At 35.8% G+C, this 19135-nt stretch overlaps 6 protein-coding genes across 6 annotated transcripts; 3 read left to right on the forward strand and 3 right to left on the reverse strand.

Moving 5' to 3' along the window:
- Positions 1–5: 5 nt before the first annotated feature.
- Positions 6–1461, reverse strand: LOC112452836 (protein CLP1 homolog; the record flags this gene model as incomplete). The annotated part of the gene is made up of 2 exons (XM_025013250.1): positions 1138–1461; positions 6–1043 (listed from the first exon to the last, which is right to left on the reverse strand). Coding segments are annotated over exons 1-2 (1137 nt in total), but the record flags the coding sequence as incomplete, so codon positions are not given.
- An 84-nt stretch (positions 1462–1545) lies between these two features.
- LOC112452838 lies at positions 1546–4461 on the forward strand. Its single transcript, XM_025013253.1, has 3 exons — positions 1546–1796; positions 1947–3623; positions 3708–4461. The coding sequence occupies exons 2-3, from the start codon at positions 1971–1973 to the stop codon at positions 3921–3923; spliced, it is 1869 nt and encodes a 622-aa protein (XP_024869021.1). The 5' UTR covers positions 1546–1796; positions 1947–1970; the 3' UTR covers positions 3924–4461.
- A 588-nt stretch (positions 4462–5049) lies between these two features.
- Positions 5050–8789, forward strand: LOC112452840. Its single transcript, XM_025013255.1, has 7 exons — positions 5050–5359; positions 5609–6010; positions 6140–6335; positions 6429–6644; positions 6711–6927; positions 8172–8291; positions 8364–8789. The coding sequence occupies exons 1-7, from the start codon at positions 5293–5295 to the stop codon at positions 8544–8546; spliced, it is 1401 nt and encodes a 466-aa protein (XP_024869023.1). The 5' UTR covers positions 5050–5292; the 3' UTR covers positions 8547–8789.
- A 29-nt stretch (positions 8790–8818) lies between these two features.
- LOC112452839 (succinate dehydrogenase [ubiquinone] cytochrome b small subunit, mitochondrial-like) lies at positions 8819–10432 on the reverse strand. Its single transcript, XM_025013254.1, has 4 exons — positions 10138–10432; positions 9547–9689; positions 9236–9426; positions 8819–9128 (listed from the first exon to the last, which is right to left on the reverse strand). The coding sequence occupies exons 1-4, from the start codon at positions 10190–10192 to the stop codon at positions 8927–8929; spliced, it is 591 nt and encodes a 196-aa protein (XP_024869022.1). The 5' UTR covers positions 10193–10432; the 3' UTR covers positions 8819–8926.
- A 9-nt stretch (positions 10433–10441) lies between these two features.
- LOC112452837 lies at positions 10442–15276 on the forward strand. The gene is made up of 9 exons (XM_025013251.1): positions 10442–10763; positions 11047–11467; positions 11631–11879; positions 11960–12375; positions 12456–12762; positions 12836–12983; positions 13249–13477; positions 13588–13799; positions 14904–15276. The coding sequence occupies exons 1-9, from the start codon at positions 10738–10740 to the stop codon at positions 14984–14986; spliced, it is 2091 nt and encodes a 696-aa protein (XP_024869019.1). The 5' UTR covers positions 10442–10737; the 3' UTR covers positions 14987–15276.
- Positions 15277–15887: 611 nt separating this feature from the next.
- On the reverse strand, positions 15888–18621 carry LOC112452841 (annexin B9-like). Its single transcript, XM_025013256.1, has 5 exons — positions 18211–18621; positions 17976–18128; positions 17667–17840; positions 16416–16597; positions 15888–16305 (listed from the first exon to the last, which is right to left on the reverse strand). The coding sequence occupies exons 1-5, from the start codon at positions 18521–18523 to the stop codon at positions 16252–16254; spliced, it is 876 nt and encodes a 291-aa protein (XP_024869024.1). The 5' UTR covers positions 18524–18621; the 3' UTR covers positions 15888–16251.
- Positions 18622–19135: the final 514 nt, after the last annotated feature.

The raw sequence follows: 19135 nt of genomic DNA on the forward strand, positions 1-19135 counted from the left end.
GCTACATTAGTCTGCACGACGTCATCCTCGGGAGAATCGGCAAAGGATACGGAAAGCAAGTGATGCAATAAACTGGGTCCCGGCGTAACGGCCACCAATTTCGTCAGGTTGTCCTCCGCCTTCATGCCCAACGGCATACAAGACGCTGGTAAAACGGGCGCCCCGATCTTGTACAATCTCGCCTCGCTCCACTTCACCTCGAAACTATGCGGATACAGTGGATTTCGAGAACCGTAGAAGTATTCCCTAACGCCCTGATCTCTCGCCTCGATCCTCTGTGTCTGACTCCTCTCGACAACGCCGCCGCTCTTCGGCAAAAAGACCACCTTCACGAAGTCCGGCATATCTCTCACCAATTCGTTGTAGAGTCTCTCCTGATCCAACACCAGAATTGCATCCACCTCGAACGCCTGCGCGGCGTGAGTGAGTAACTTGTAGCCGTCTCCCTTGACCCAACCACACGTATTTATGACGACTCCGGACGCCTTGGCCTTCTTGTTGGCTTGCAGCCTGTCTGAGCAAACCTCCGCTAAACGCGTCACAAGCAAGTTGTACAACGTTACGTTGGTTTGTGGCGTTTTGTGTCCGAAATGGAAGACCAATGGAGCTTGCTGGCTGAAACCCTCAACTATACTGGAAGGTCGTTCCACCAGCAAGGCACCTACGGTGCCAGGAATAGCTATGTGTCCCTGACCGACGTCGAGATCGACGAAAATCGGTCTTCTGCCCATTCTAACGGCATAGTTCAACAATATTCTACAAAGCGTCGACTTTCCCACGTCGCAAGGACCCACGACCATCGTTATCGGACCTCGAGTGTCATCCTTCTCCGCGGTCTCTCTCATCCGTTCCATCGCCGCGTGGCAATTCAGGTAAAGCCCCATAGGCGTCTCCTTAGCTACATAGCTGACGTCCGTCTTCCCGACTAGTTCAACGGTACAGCCTTGCCAAGTGTAAACCGCGACTTTTGCACCGGCGGTAAACTCATACTTTTTCCCTTTCACCAATTCCGTGCCAAAAACTTCCGCCAGGCCATTCTTTAACTGCAATAACAAAATTTCGTGTTACCTGGCAATAAAATAAATGAGTTAGCAATAAATGAAATAAATTTCTCCGAGAGGAGTTGTGTCCCATTACCTCCAATGTAACTTTTTCATTCTTGCTCTCCACCTCGAATCTCAATTCGCAATCCGGATCCAACTTGAATTCTTGCACCACAGACTTTTCATCGGCCATTTCTCAATTATTTTAGGTTAATTACAAAGATGGAATTTTAATTACGCAAAATTCGCTAGCTCGACGTCGAATAATACTTGTCCCAGCTTGCTCGCATCTCGCAATATTTGTCGGTTCTGCGCAAAGCGATTAATGAAACTTTGTAAAATATCTATAAACACGCGAAGCGGCAAACAGCCGGAACGATAATAACAAATTATAACCAATTATAACCTCCAGAACCTAATCCTAACCTAACCTAACCTCTAATCGAAAAAAACTGTGAACGTATTGGTACGCCTGCCAATGGTGGAAATGCGCGAGGGTTGGCACTCGTGTCGCCGACATTTTGCACAAGAGTTGCGTTGCGGTGAGGTCGAAAGGTTTTGCGATTTTTGCTCGGAGTTCCTCGAAGAGCGTATTATGCGATGCAGATTTGCGCGATATCACGTCACCGTCTGTTAAATACGTTCAGTCTGATAGCTGACACGTCACACGTTCATTAGATTTCCGCGATCGAGTGCTCGTTGACCGTGCAACTTCCACGCTCGCATAACCGTTTCCCGCCCGTCGTGATCCAGGTGAGTTGACATACGTCACCAGATGTTTTTCGCATCGAAGGTCAATCAAATTGTCGGAGGCCACTGCTGTATCTCTGATTCTATTATATCGATATCTTCTTATTGATATCTAAAAACAAATTTGTATACATATGTTAAATATATTTCCAGATTTAGAAGAAATCTGAGCATATAATGGCTACAACCGGAGCGTCCACGCGTGTTTCTCGTCTGAGACCTCGTGAACCAACGGTAAGGGCCGTGCCCGAAAAGAAGCTCAAACCCAGAAAAGTTGCTGCTACCAACAGAAGCTCGAAGAAGGTTAACGTTTGTCTGAGAAGCAGGAGCCTGCGTGTGTCGAAGGAAAATGCGTCTCTAAGAAACAGTCAGACACCAGCGATTTCACGTTTACGTCCTCGTCGGAATATAAAAAACTACTGCGAGGACTCGAGATTGTTGCAGCGATATATCTCGCCGAAGCAACAGGACAGCGTGGTAGTGGTGGAGAAGCTGAATTTGCAAGTTGGTAAAAAAGTACCTGTGTACAAAAAACCTGTAGAACCTTCTGAAAAATCCTCGGAAGAAAAGAATGACGTGTACGACTTTAAGTTCGACATTAATGACTCGAGAGAGAAAGCTACTAAGAAGAAGAAGAAGCAGGTAAGAAAAAATATTAACAAAGGGAAAGGCAAAATAATCAAGAAAACGACACGTAAGAAAGTTACTACGCAATCAAAAATAATTGACCGTGAGGTGATCAAACCTCCCGAATCTGATGCGAATCTTTCTGTGGGGATCGCACAGAGCAATCCTTCAAAATTTTCGAGAGCTGTGGAATCGACGAAAGATGTTGCGAAGAAAATTGAAACATCGGAAATAAAGACAAATATTCAGATGCTAGAGGAATCAGTAAACAAAGATACTGGGGAAGAGGTCGAACCACCGAGAATAGACGAGGATATTCAGACGATGGAAAAATCGACGGAAAATATTATGGAAACGGAAACATTAAAAACATATACAAATGTTCAAGCCGTAGGAGAAACAACTTTACCCGACAGAACGTTTGCGGGACAAACGAAAGGAAGCACGAGCAAACCAAGAATTATATCTATTGAAAATGCAAATGATATTGTAGTAACTAAAACCCCACCTAACAATACCGATGACTCACGGCCCTTTCGGCCGAAGAATATATTTGATAATAAAACGTTGAAGGAACACGACGGCACATTTAAATATTCCTTATTGACGAAAACTTTGTCTCCTATTGTGAAGACGGCAAGTAATTTCGATCTTGGAAGTCCCTGGCGACCACCAACATTAACGTTTTCTCAAACTAAACACTTTATTCAGAGTACGCCATATAGGAATTCTGAAACGAATAAAGAAAATAAGGAGAAGAAAAGGAGCACGGAAATGGATAAAGAAAATATGGACGTGAATAAGGAAAATAAAAGCCAAAAAGACTTGGAAAGAAAAACGAAAAAGATCGGTCTTCGCAAAAAGCGTGTAATTCAAAGGAAATTACCAACTTCGGAGAATCAGGCTCCGGAGAAAGTTCGAGCGGCAGCTGTAAGTAAGTCTGCACGACCAGCACCCGCCAGAATATCACTGGGAGAAATAAAAAATTTACAGAGACCGAATGTTAACGGGGATAATAAACAAGCGGTAGACCAAACGCATACTGAAATTGATAAACCTCTCGGGGAGCAAAAGAATAGACAAATGGTGGATTTTCTCAATTTTTCTGACACATTTGATATCTTGTCCGAAACTGAGAGACTGTCAAATATTGGAAATAACGCTCCCTTGTTTATGGATTTAGAACCCACACATTTTTCAAAGGTATTTATTAACGTTATATATTTTTGCATGTTTGTTTATATATATCGTATTACTTATTAATTATGTTTATTTAAAATGTTACAGCCACCCCAGCATTCATATAGGAGAAAACGTGCCGTGAAGTTTGATTTTTCAGAACATAGCGAGGATGAAGAGGAGAAGGAAAATGTCAAAACACGTACAAAGAAAAAGAAACTTACAAAAACAGAAAAAGAGCAGGAGAAAAGAATAAACGATTGGATAAAAACGGTTAATACTACATTCCAAGAAATTGAAGAACATGACTTGGTTATTGAGTAAGAAAATAGATTGGAATTTTCTAGAAGGCCTGAAAAAGTTCAAAGCTGCAAATCAACTAGCAGTTTTTCATATTTCTTAACTTATGTTCGAAACTATTTATGATAGTGATATTTAACTTCACATCTCACCTTTATATTCATTTATTTGGATTTTTTTTTGCACACATGATAATTTGTTATTCACAATAGAGAAGATAATTTTAAAGTATAAATTTAAATTTTAAAACTGTAGTTTAAACTGTGTTTAGAGAAAGCAAGCGTTATTACTAATTTTCCAAGTCCTATTAAAATTTTATAAAAAAAATTATCTTTCAAAGATTTTAATATTTTCTTATATGTACTTTTTATGTTTAGAACTGTATGATAATAGAAATATATGGTTGCGTGTATTATTCATGACATTAATAGCTATGGGATAATGAGGGAGATATTAGGAAGATAATGTTATATAACTATATTGGACAACATTTAAGACCATACTGAAAATTAGTATGTTACGATTAGCGTGTTGTACATAATAAAAATTTTTTTTATTTGTACTTTTTTTCTGTATTATTAATTTCTAAACCCGAATGGTTAACATTACAAACTTGAAAATTGTCATCGATTGCTGTAATGGGATACATAGGAAAAAAATTACTTTTCACTAGCGTTTTATTCCAATAAAAAAAATATAGAAAAAAAATAAAATTTTATTTTCAAATAAAATTTCAAGAGAGGCAAAATAAAGATACTATTAAAGTTCAGAACGTGGCTAATCCAACTATGCAACACATTTTTCAATTCCGACCCTATATATTTAATATAAGGTCTGAATTGAGTAATTCTGCCGATTGAATTAATCAGCTCTAATGATTAAATTAATCGAAATTCAGTTATAGTTGCCTTCTGGTCAATTCCGCAATTACTCTTTTTATATATTTAAATTCTTCTGCAAGCATAAAATAAATAATAAATTATTTTATTAAAGATTGCGGTTTATTCGAAAAAAAAATAGCAACAACGTGGCGTAGCCAATCAGATTGCATCTCCTTCCCATTTGCAATCCTCTTTACCTAAAATGACATTTTACATTTTTATTATAAATTTCAAACTATTTTAATCTCGTAGTTTTGAATAATTTTGCATTTGTTTAATTTCTCAAATTCATTATCGTGTTCGTGGCCATGATTGACTGAAGAAGTTTACCATTTCACGAACTCACGACCAACTGAAAAATTACGCACAAAACACGCGATGTGAACAGCGCTTAATTTTGTCTCCTCGCGATCCTAACCTGTACGTGTCACGCGAAAAGCAACATTTTTAAGAGATAGGTTAATTACATCAAAACGAGAACGATACCGGTGAAACATATGAATAAATGAAAAATGAAGCGGCTCAAAGCGATTATCGAAGACGTAATTGTGCAATCAGACAAAATTCAGCCAATTATTGGTAAGATAAACAGCCCTCTCACAACCTTATTATTTTCTAACCGCATATATTTTAATATTATCAATATTCAAATATAATGTTTTATATTTATGTATTAAAAAATTATATATATGTATATTATATTATATATCTTTTATAATTACGTCCAATTATTATCACATTTTATCTAAATTGTTTATTGTACACAATCATTTTTATATTAACTTAAACACATAATAAGTAATTCTTATGTATAAATTTGTCATATAGTGAACTTCCAAAATGGCGAGCTTAAGGATGAAGAAGTCAAGGAGATGTCGTGCGGCTTGTTCCACGATCAGAAGGACGACAAAACTGTGTTGGCCTTGTCAAATGGACACATTGTTTACAAAGGTTACAGGCCGGATTGTGAGAAGGAGTCAACGCGAACGATGTTGGTGCTCCACAATAAAAGGACAGGCAAAGTACGATTGTTGGAGGCCGAGCGGTGGCAAGTAACTCCAGTACTCGAGAAACCCGGCGTGGACGACAGCAAGGATAACGTGGAAGAAAAGATTTTTATACTGAACAAGCAATTTGGATCTAAGAGAGTTAAACGTAGAACTGAGCAATTTGAGAAGCTGAAAGTGAATGTCGATTCCATTAAGGAACAACTTGAGAAAACAGTGTCAAGTAAGAAAGTCCTTTTCTTCATGTTATCATACAATTGAATTTTCAAGTAATATCCGTTTAAATATGTCGTAATGTCAGATCATTTTTATCACACACAAAAACCTCACCAAGTTATATGTTTTCCGGCAGATGTTGAAATTGACCGGCTAGATTTATCAACTGAATTACAAGCCGAGGACTGTATGTCAAGTGGGATACTACCTCCGTGCAACAGGAATGCGAGTAATGTCAAAGATGTGTACAATGTATATGATATTATTCCCAAGAGTAAATTGGAAACGTTGTATGAGCACGCAATGGAGGTTCTCAATGGGGATGTGGAAGGGTACTTCCTAATTTTAATATTCTTTACCAGTGTTATCATCTGTATTTTTCATTTATACAATATTATTATATACGTATCTTTTTGGTCGTGTAGAAAGGGAAAATTCTTCAAACGCACTTTAAAAGTTGTACAATCGGATCCAGACAATGTGAACAAGATAGCCCTTTTGCTCTACATTGAAATGGTCAACGCGTGGTTCGCCATGCCATTGAAGAACGCGAAGAGACGCGATGTTGTCATATGCCCGATTTCTGAAGAGGTGAATCAGCACATTATCGACACGTACAGCGTGTCCAGCGCGAACGGACGGTGAGTGAGCATCGGTTGCATAAATCGCGGACGAAACTTTAAGGAAATTTTTTTTTTTTTTTACAGGTTGAGGCCGAACACCATGAAGGACAAAGGCCTCGTGCACAGCTTGATTCTCGCACTGACGATATCGAACTTCGTCCTCGACTTGGAGCTATTCCGAATTATGCTGGAAACGCGAACGAGTCTAAAGAAGTTGACGGACCTCGCGAAAATTATCGGTGCAGTGCCCACTAAGGAAGATAAGAAGATCATCGTGCTTAAAGTTCCATTGCCACCGCCGGTGACTCTAGTTAAGAAAGGAAAGAAATCGGCGAAATCGAATCAATGACTTTATTAAACTATAGATTTTTTTTATTTATGTTTGACAGGATAAATCTATTTTTTTTACACTTCCTAAGCCTCTGACTAAAATTAAAAAAGAAATAAAGTTTCGTTTGTGTGTTTTGTACAGTCATGAAATCTATTGATAGTCTCATAAAATGTAAATATCTAAAATATACATCTCTATATTCTTATACCGATACAGATTCTCTTCGATTTTTGTACATTTAAGAAACATTTTTTACAAATTGTGACTTGTGTACTACGAAAAAAATTCAAGAAACATTTTATTATGTGTATTGTAGATAAAGAATAAAAGATAGTTTTTTCGTAGGTGTGCGACGTGCGTGTGCGCGCGCGCACTATATATACGCGCATTCTGCTAAATGAAATGGAATAAGAATAAATGAAAAAAAATTTACATTTAAAAATGTCCTATTCGAAAATAATATTCGAGAAATTATTTCTTTGTTTTTCGGAATTATTTGTACAAAGAATTTATTCCTATCAGTATATTTATCAACATTTTAACTTGTCCTTGATATGGAAACCGATACGGCGGGATCCACAACGAAACAAGAGGTTAGGGAATCGTTTAGAAATTGGTTCGTCTTTCTTAACACGCTGCGAAAAAAAACGAGCCATTTATCACGTCCGCTGCATGATTGCGAAATTGCGATACGGCGAGGAATTCAGTTTCTTAAGAATACATAGAGCCATCGATATAAAATGATAGCCGTATTGACCAGGCGCGCGAGTGGAGGGGATCACGTTCGAAAGTGCATATCGCGCATTCTGGACCGCAGAGATTTATCCGCCGCTGTCTCGAGGAGAGCCAAGATGGTAAGCCCTTCGTCAGATTTGCCGCGAACTCGTCGCAGATTGTTCAGTGTTTGGACAAAAGAATTTCGATCGGGTACTTAATTGGGACGTACAAAATCCTTGGGCGAGTCCTTCCGCGGTGAAAGTGATATGGCGATGGTCAGCCACTTGTTACACAAATCTTGTCACATTTCTATGCATACATCCTGAACGATATTTAAATGAAGATTATTAATGAGGATTATATAAAAGCACTGTGCCACATATGTCGCAAATAACGAACAAAGAGATATTAGGCGAATTATGTTTGATCGTAATTATATAAAAGAATATAAATTATGATAATTTATGGAAGTGTCTTTCTCTGTTGATCCTTATCAGAGTAAACTAACTCCGGAGGAAAGAGAGCAGAACTTGAGCCCGTTGCTGTCGACGGGATGGACTGTCCAAGCGAACAGGGATGCGATCTACAAGGAGTTTGTGTTCAAAAACTTCAATGAGGTATGTCAAATTTAGCTGTTCACAACTGTTGTGGGTTTGTCCAGCTACCTGGCGACGCAATTCGATTTCTAGGCCTTCGGATTTATGACGAGGGTAGCTTTACAAGCTGAGAAGATGGACCACCATCCCGAATGGTTCAATGTTTACAATAAAGTAAATGTTACTCTGTCGTCCCACGACGTGAACGGACTGTCGCAGAGGGATGTGAAACTGGCGACCTTCATAGACAAGGCTGCTACCTCTACCGGCAATTAAATCTCACTTAACTCACTGTTGACCTGTCGCGGCCTGTTGTACATTTATTATGCATATATAATGACAATAACGAAAAAAAAAATATTGTTTGTTATCATTGATTTGTAGCATAAATATTAATGGCATTAATTATATCTTTCTGTTTTTAAATCGCATATATACATACTAATAAATTACAATCCTTTACAATATCCTCCACTAGACATTCATAACTCACTGTTATTCAATTTGTAAGTCACATACGAAAATTTAGGTAGTATAAAGAGGAAAAGTTGTTGAATAAGTAAATAATTTATTCTCGAATAATTTATAAGCTACCGTCTTAAAAAGTTCTTCATATATGTAACACAAACAAATTGTTCCTGCTGTAATAATCATATTTAACTGGCTTTCTGTCTATCTTTACCTATTGCCCAGCCATTTTTAATGACCTTTGTAAGGCCGGGGCCGTTATAGATCAGCACAAGCAGGCCGGCTAGAGTAGCGGCGGACAATAGATTTAGCATCAAGAACGCTACTTTTGGAACTAATGTACCAACCACGATGGGCCGTGCATAGTCGAGAACGATAGCTTCCAATCCCCTGCGTAATAAAATTTATTCTTTCAGATTAATATGCTCCGTAATAGAATATTATACGAAATTAAATTAGAAAAAAGAAATGTTAAACTGTCAGATAATATCAATTACCAATGTGTGTGCATGACAATGGCAGCTGCCAATAATATATCGATAAATTTATTTTCGAAGATCAGGGCGGCGGGTATTAGCGCCAGGAAGGATGCGGACACTATTCTCTCTATCACCCACAATCGTACGTGATCGCCTTGAGCGCTTGCCGCACGAGTTTGGGTCATGCTGACCGTGGATTGTGCAGGCAGCTGAAAGAGATACAACAGTAAAGTACATTTTGTCAACATACCTACCTATTCCTATTTTTCTTAAAAAATAGAAATAGATGATAGAAACAAAATTGGAGTAGAAGTTCTAGAACCGACAACCTTGGACAGAATACGACATTTTGGATAATTGCTCGCGTCAGGAATCACAGAGCGGCTCAGATTCGTGAGACTCGACGTCGACTTGGGAAATTGCGTTGGATTGCAGCTTCGCACAAGTAAACCGCCAGGCTTGACCAATGTCTCTGCAACAGAATCGCCGATCACCATATAATCTTAAAACAATGACATAAAACTTGGCTTTGACAGTAAATAAGTAACAATGATTTGTTATTCGACCAACTGGCAAACTGTTAGTACAGTTGTCATGACATTTTGACTATTGATCCTTTCAAATATAAATCATGAAATCAGTAAAAAGATACAATAACAATATAATAAAGATGTGTTAATATAAAATAAAAAATAAAATAGGTAATACAACAATAAAATAAATAATAAATAAAATGTCAAGTAACGTGCGAAATTTTAGACACTAGAAACTCAGTTAAAGTTTACTGCACGATATCCTCTCGGTTTATCAAAAGATTATGTAAACGCATTTTTTTAGGTTAGGTACGAAAAATTCAGTCTAGCTCGCGAAACGAAGCAAGCGCACGCTTGAAACTGTCACGACACTTGCGCGAGACTTACCGAGCTGTCGAATTTTGCGAAAAACGTTAATGTTAGCAACCCTTCCGAAATTCATTTCGCCAAAATGATCGTTCCAGCCGCGCTTGACGTAACTCCGCTGACCTCGCGAGACAAGACACTACGGATGATTTTAATTAAATCATCCAATTTTCAATGGAAACCGTTCATACGACTCGGCTATCTAACGAAATAAAAAGAGATTTTTCAGGGAAAAATATATTATTATTTATCCAGCTGACAGAGATAAGTTTTAACTTGCAGGTGCAGCTTTACCTGCACCTCTTTACACTTCTTGGTGCTCGCACTGCGTCACCCTTTTGAAAGCGAATCGCTACACTTTCTGCACTCAAGGACAACAAAAACTCGTGCAATGTGCATTGTGCATTGGTCATTGTGCACGCGAAAAAACAGTGGAAGCGGACAAGGAAAGCATCTAGAAGCGTGAAGAATAATATAAAAAAGAAAATTATTGTAAATTCAGCGTGAAATGTTTTGTCGGCCAACGCAGCTTGTTATTGTTCGTCGAACGTGACGAACGAAAAACATGTTTTAAAATATAAACAATCCTATTACCATATAAACAGTATCTATCGTTTGAACATGGAGAGATTCCGGAACCTCGACTGGTACGTGCAACGATTTCAAGCGTCAAAGCGCACAGAATCTTGTATAAATGGATTTTGCAATTTCTATTTATTCTGCTTATGATTACGATTTGTACGATTGGAGTACATTTTTTTTTGTCCATAATTATGGAATGATTGCGATGTGACACGTGCGTCAAACACGTGCTTTGATCATTTTTTTAAATTTGTTTATATTTATATTTTGTACTTATTTTATTTGTATTGATTGAATATGAACATGTGTTTTTGTATATTACTGTTTATTATTGTCGCATTGTTGCAGGTATCCCGCGTTGGAGGACATGATAGACAATGTATTCATCAGGGACGAGAGAATGGAGCGCGAAAGTGCGATGTATAGAATCATGAACGACTGCTTCACAGATCCGTTTGACGATATCAAAAGCGACTATGCCGATGTCGATGTAGAGTTGATTAAAAAGTATCTCCGTGAGGATGGCGAGGTACTTTCCAGCGACACGGAGGACAAGGATGAGCAAGAAGTCGAGCACGGGAGTAACACTCGTGTGCAAAAACACAAGTTTTATGTACCTGGAATAAGAAAATTGCCATTTTACTTTCCTAAAAGGTCTCGTTTGAATAAGGAACAGCAAACTATGTGCCTTCGAGTTTTATTGAGATTATCTAGCAATGAAAGAAAGGGAATGAACGACGAAGAGAGGAAGGAATTGCAAGAATACATGGTGAATAAATATCTCTCATTGAGCATTTTAACATTCTTAATTTGGACTGGTTAAGACAGAAAAGAAAAAACGAAAAACAGTTTAACTTTATTTTTATGTATGAGCAACAATTTTAAAAAACTTCTGTGTTTTGTGTATTGAAATTGGAATGAACTTTTTTCAGGCCTTGCAGGAGACAATATCCGAAGAACAGAAAGAATTTTTAGTGTTTGCAAAGAGCAAGTGGGATGATTCTTTTCCCTGGTTGATCAAATGTAATAAATTTGTCGCATTAAAATGGAAGGCAAAAATGCAGGAATTTAAAAAGTTACCGAGATTTTATGCTGAATCTATGAATATACCACTTTCTGTACAGAAGAATAATTTTAGAATCAAAGCCATTAAAGTAACATTCATCTCTTGTTTACGAGAGGCAAGTTATCGCAACATGATATCGATATTTATCCGACGTACTCAATTTGAATGTGCATTTAATTATTTTATCATTTTTAGGGAACCTTTTCGAAGGTGACATTGCCGAAACTCGATCTGGTAAAAGTTTCGTTATTTACGAATCATGACGAGTTGTTCAGAAGATTCCCTGTGTGCATCGCGCCTGACAATGTGACGCAACATTTCAGATTACCCGTGAGCGAGGATTCATATTGCGAGAGTCTTGCGAGAGAAGCTGATGCAGACTTTGTTATTTCGTCTAGTGGCCTCAAGTGTCTGTTGAACAACATAGATCCGGATTATTCAAACTCGTGGCTCATACCAGTGGTCGTGAAATCGCATCATGGAAAGAATATTGTTTACGTCAATAAGAGATTACCACCAAGCGCCGCCACTATACCGCAAAAGAATACCTGGGTATATAAATATGTACTTAGACAGTACTTCGTTGACGTTGAAAGAAAATCATCAGAAGAGTGAGTATAAGCATATATATCATAAAGTATAATATTGCATAAAAATCAGTGTATATTATGCATCGTGATGAATATTTTAGAACAAAACATATGAAAAAAGAAGACAAATCTGAGAAAGCTGCGAATTCGGACACGGATAGTAACGATAGTACATTTTATAATTATCTTAATAACTTTGAAGAAGATTTGGCTTTATCAGATCCAGACGAACCGGGACATTCAGATAATCCAGCAAATGGCGAAACTGATTTTAAAATGGATATGAAACAAAATGTGTCGTATAAGCTTTTCACAATAGGGCCAGCGGAATCTCCACAGCATGAAAGAATAAAGCACGGCGTGAAGGAATATCAAATGTTGGTTCGTACAAAGACGGATGGGATTGAGGTAAGAGTATTCCCATACTGTTCCTATTAATAATCGGTATCGAATTATAAAATATGAAATTTGTCTTCGTCAGATGTTGCCAAACGGAAAATCAGAGTTTTTAATATTAGCACCGAGGATGGAGCATCAGACAGGACTTGGAGCTGAAGCTGTAACATTGGAGGAAGGCTTGCACCAATGGGCTTCACTGAAATTTAGACCAGACACATCGTTAGCTAGAGGTATTATTTTATAATTATTATATGTATGTGTATTAGTTTATTGGTCTCGAAACAGATTACAATCTCAATAACCTCATACTCTTTTATTCAAAAATTTTAATTCTTTAATCAGCCTCTTATAAATAATACAAGGCATACATAAGGGATGAGGATCAGGATTGAATCTAAGATTTGAATAATCGATCGCTCTTATACAAATGGTCCTATACAGAACGGTTCACATGATTATATTATATTCTACATATAAAATTTTGTATCATTACAGTTAGGATAGAAACTAACACTGCAGAAGTAATACAAATAGAAAGGCTTACAACAATGTCGCTGAGCAATGAAATGAAACGACTTTATAATGTCAAGGTAGAAGATTCTCTAAGCGTTTTGTATAATATAATCGAAGGATTAGCATCCTTGGCTCCTGGCCAGTATATTCTGCGACATGTTCCACAAAATGGACCATTTGCTTATGTTTATAAGCAAACCGAAGAAATTGGGTAAATATAACGAATGTAACTCGACCTGTTATATATGTATACATATATACATATATATTAGAACATAGATTTTATTAACGAACAAATACATATTTGGAAATACTTTTCAGGAAAGATGTCATTGACTTACATACGGTTTGTGAGTCCACGACGTTTCATACGATACCCAAAACACCATGGCCACCCATAGACAATATGATGACAACACCAGCGCTCAGGTGTTTTAAGAGAATGCCTGCGATGTTTAATCCGTTTGTCCCGGGTCAAAAAATGTCCGGTCGACCTAGAGGACGCCCAAAGAAAATTGTCACTGATAATCAAGGTTACTAAATTTTCTAATACATTAAGTTCAAACTTATATTGATGAAGAAATATCGATTGATAAATTGAAATGTGGTAGAACCAATGTATTATCCGAGTAATATTATATCTGAGTATTCTACTATTTCAAATTACGTTGAACTGATAATTTTAATAACGTATTTATATATACTTTATTATTTTTTATTTATAGAGAATTTAATAATAATACAATATTATCTTCTTCCTTTCTTACATGAAGAATATTTCATGCAATATTCTTATTTTATAAAGATGTGCCAATGTCAAAATTTTGTAACACTAAAAGATGTTTTTTTTTTCAGACAAATTGTCTGAAATATGAAAAGAAATAAAATTAATGAGGTCAAATTTGTATGAAAATTGACAACAATTTAAAAGAATTTGAAAAGAGAAAGTATAAAAGCAAAACTATTATGTATATTATATATATTATCCCCAATAGTAGATAAGTCTGTTGAAAAAACTTTTGTATAGGTCTGGCAAATTTTGTCGATAGAAAGTTACAAATTCACGGAGAATTTGTCGCTGTCGATAGAATGCTGATAGAAATATGATAAAATTTTGTCAAAAAAGATGATCGCGAGAAAAATGGAACTACAAGTTTACATCAGATTAACCTGATTAGATTAACATTTTAGATTAACCTGTGTTCAATAAGTGTCAATTTGCTGTAATTTCTATTGGAATTTGCCGTCAACTACTGGTTAATCATTTGTTTACTAAGATTCTTTTACTACCTACATATTTAATATCACGTATTTTATCCGTATTTTTGTATAATCTCTTAAAATAAATGTACAGTCGCCGCCAATGATTCCTTTCCTGGGATAAGGGGGGAACATAAGAATACCTCAGAAAAGAAATCATTGGCGGCGACTATACATATGAAATTGCGAGTATATGGAAAATTTTAAAAAAATTTGTCCAATAATTTGATTACCCAAACACGTTTCTATCTCCTCTATTAATGTATTCTATTTTTCGGATAATAAAGGTTCTACTTAATTTTTATTATTAATTTTGTATACATGTGTAAAATATGCAATATGTTTAAAATACTGAAACAATATCCTCTCGTTTTTAGTTCCTACATCTGTCCGAAGAAGCGGTCGGCTGAAAGAAACGAATAAAAAGTTAAAAAAGAGAAAAGGCAGCATAATTATCTAGAAATGTCTGTTTTAAAGAGATTTGTTTTCCAAAGTTTGTTTATTTTACAATGGAATCTCCGTATTCTTCAATCTTTCCATTTCTTCTTTTTGGCTGCTCTCATTATTTGCATCACATTTATGCATATTTAAATTGAAAATGTGTGTGCACAATTAATTTAAAATAATGACATGTTCATTTTATATGTGCGTGATCAAATATAAAATAGTGGGAAAGTAGCGTGAGAGGAAAAGTGATTAAAAATAAAACAAAAAATATTTTCAATAACTTTAATAATTAATTGGCAATTAGAACCAGACGCAGTAATTCATGCGCTGAAAAAATATTTTCTTTATATGTGCAATTAACGTACAAAGTATAGTTATAACTTCATTGATATGTAAAGACTATGGAAAATACTGTTAATTGCCGATATTATGGACATGAACCAAACAATATTCATATCCGTGAAGTTTTCTCCGAGACCACATTATTTATTCTAATTGCATGAGCAGAATAAAAATGTTCTATCGACTATCTTTCACTTGTCTTTTTACTTTGTACGTAGTGTAACAACAAATGCGAACAGTAAAAAAAAACAGTAAAATTCGGAGTTTACTTTTATTGACATTAATCTGGTTCATATGGATATTTGATTGTATATATTTGTAGTTTGTTATATATGCAGAATTAATAATACACAAATGAACTTTTTCTTCTAGTTTGATAAACGTATATGCTTTATGAAAATGTTTTAAATTGTAATATTTTAATTTATTTTATAAACTGTTATATCTGTAAGTATGCTTAGATGTACACGCAAACATACACACATACAAATATATTAATTTTTATTTATACATATATGTGAACAAAAGGTGAGGAAATAAATAAATCGTATAGAATGTTTTTTTTTACTTTATTTTCATTGATTTCTCAATTATTTCTCACTCTTTTACACTTTGAGATTCTTTATGTAAATCTTTTGATAAAAATAAGAATATATAAAATATAATTTAATTAAATATAATTTATGTATATGTGAACGAGATTGGAACGCAGAACGTCATAAAGTTTTACTGGCCTACTTACAAAGTAAAAATTTCAAAAAAGTATTACAAAAATGATAAGTATTCAAAAATGCAGCTATGTACCTTTTCTAATTCCTCATTAGTACACTAAACAATATTAAGCTGGAATCCATGTAGAAATATATAAAGTTGTTTTTCGTAGATAATGCATTAATAGGCAAGTGTGCACCTGGACCCTTAACAGCTTCATCAAAATTATGTGGAGACCAAGGAAAGAAGTGCCTTCTTGTAATCTCCCGAAGTGTCTCCCTGTAACATATATATATATGTACTTGTTAATAATTTATTGCAACCGATTGAAAAATATAATTTAGATGACAGAACGAATTTTTTGGAAGCACATAATTTGGAATACGTACAGCTATCCAGCTCTCCAATGACTTTCCGTAGCGTTCTTCGAATGCCTTTTTAATATCTCCCAAATCGATTTCACTTCGAGACACAATGATACGGATTAGTGTCCGATCCTTCGTACCTATGCCGTGCATACTGGCGTACAGACGCTCAGCGAAAAATCCAACTTTTGACTTGACGCATTTCACTGTCGACCAAAAATTAAGATGATTTGTAACGTTACATGTATCGATTATACGTTAATGCAATGAAAAATATATGGAGAAATATGATAAACTGATAAGGGGAGCATTCTCTTTCCATGCTGTAGAGTTATACTACGCTCATACGGCATTTTCAATCCGGATTTTGTATAGGTATGTAGATTATACTACATTTGTGTGTGAAATATACAGATGTAGTAACAAATGTTTTTGTATGTTATATGTAATAGTTGCCATGCAACATTGTCAGGAGATATATATATAATAACATAATATATACAAAATTCAATACCACACAGGTATTGAACACACCATTTTCATGCAATTTATGAATCAAATTACGTCTCTTTAATAATTATCACACAATAATAGAGATATTCTTATCTTTTTCATTAAAATCAAAAGTTGTACTAGTATTTTAAGATTAAAAAGAGTCAGGAAATTAGATTATTACACATCAATAAAGAACAGAGGATGAAAAAAGTTTGGGGGGTGTGCCTACACTTCACGCTACTAAGTGTTGTCGGGTACATATTCGTGTCCAAAAGTGTTTAACTCTAATTATCTGACAATCACAACAACAATCATATTAATATTTTTACAAACGGGTAAACAAAAGCTAAGTAAAATCTTGCTGCAATAACTTGCCTCTGCCCTGCGAAAATATTTTTCATTTTACAAAAGTTCACAGAAAACGTAAATGTCTAGGTTGTCAGGTATTTACGAAAAGTTCGACTCATGATATCGTGTTATATTGGGATTATTGATATTCCGTTGCGTTCAAAAACTTATAATTTCCTCGCATTGAACTGCTATTTCAACCGCTCATGTTTCACGCTGGAACGCACAATTATTCTCGTCTAAGCACAATTAAAAGGGAAATACATATCAAACAAGTACAATTGATTCTGGGCACGCGTGTTTACTTACAAGAAACATGAAACATAAGGGCTAGTCACGTTATGAAATTAGTAGCTGTAAGTAATTTGTAAATAAGAATGTTAATATGGCATACTCGTGACAGTTTGAATAAATATGTAAATAATTATTTACCTATTCCAAGTAAGCCTTTCTCGATGTTGCCAGAAAATTCCTTCTTTATGGCAACCTCTACGTCATGTCCCGATAGTTTCTCATACTCGATAAACGTTTGTCGCAGTTGCTGATAGCTGCGAGATACCAAGATTGCATTGAATTGAGATTCGTCTGTTCCCCATTGTTTTTCACCTGTGTCAAAATTAAAAAATGGAACATTGCGCATCACGAAATACATTTAAAGCGACCAAACATTTCAATTTTTCAATCAACAGATAAAGAGAAATTTTCTAAAGGAGAACTCGATGAAAAAATTTCACGACATACCAGCTTCGTATAACGCTTGAGCATCAGCGACCGCTTGAGCCTGATCGATCGCTTGATTTTCATCTCTGTTTGCCTGCACGAGGGATACTAGCAATCTCTTGAAATGGCCCGATGTATCGCCCTCCAAATCGCTCTCAAGGCTTTTGCCGTACACTATTCAAAATAATGTATTTCTTAATAGAAGAAAATCTAACTATATAAGCACATAATACAATCGAGATAATAAAAATCTTACAATTTTCGTAAAACGTGGCGATCGTACGGATGCCATAGTTGCTGAGAGTGCACAGAATCTCGACAATTGCTTCCTCATCAGTACCCATACCGCTAATCGCGTCGTGCAGCTCTTTGGCATAGTAATGGGGCAACGGGGTCATAAGGGCAACAATGACATCCTCCAGTTTTCCAGTCAGCTCGCTCTTCAAATCGCTGATCAGATCTTTTCCGTACATGGTCTTGAACGCCTCCGCGATCTCCAGTCTCTGTACAATGCCTCTCTTTGTAAGCACGTCGATAATCGCCTTCTCGTCCGTGCCGAATCCCTTCATCGCTTTACGCAAGATAGTGGCGTCCGCGTTTGCATCGAATGGCTCGGCGGGATACACAGTTGGAGTGCACTGAAACGCAACAAGTCAAATTAGCAAAATTGAAAACACAAGTCAGACAATCAAAAATTTTGCCGAATTACCAAATAGAATTATTATGAGTTGAACAAAAATTCTGATAATTTAACCAGCAGGATTGCTTAAAGCACAAAAACATCTAACTATATATAATTCATTATCACCAATCTAATCTTTTTACTTATAACAACATACATCGATAACAACAAAAAATTGATAATTTTATCAAAATGCTCTAATAGGTCACTTGATAAGTTAATCAGAGAGATTAGTCACAAAGTAATCTTTTCACATGCTTTGTACTTATAAAAAAAATTTACCTATACTTATAATTATACAATTAATTCATATACTTATATTTTTTTTATTAAAAAAATATTACGCTCTAAAATAATGATTATAAACCGGATATATCACACATTCAGAGAATCATATTAATCTCAAATACATAAATTTTAATCATATAAAACATTTAAAAGGATCAGAGACAAACTCCCACGGCATTGATAGGCATTTAAGTATATTTTATTTAAAAAA

This window comes from Temnothorax curvispinosus, unplaced genomic scaffold (assembly GCF_003070985.1).
Source record: "Temnothorax curvispinosus isolate PA1 unplaced genomic scaffold, ASM307098v1 QBEX01003739.1, whole genome shotgun sequence".
NCBI classification, from domain to species: Eukaryota; Metazoa; Arthropoda; class Insecta; order Hymenoptera; family Formicidae; genus Temnothorax; species Temnothorax curvispinosus.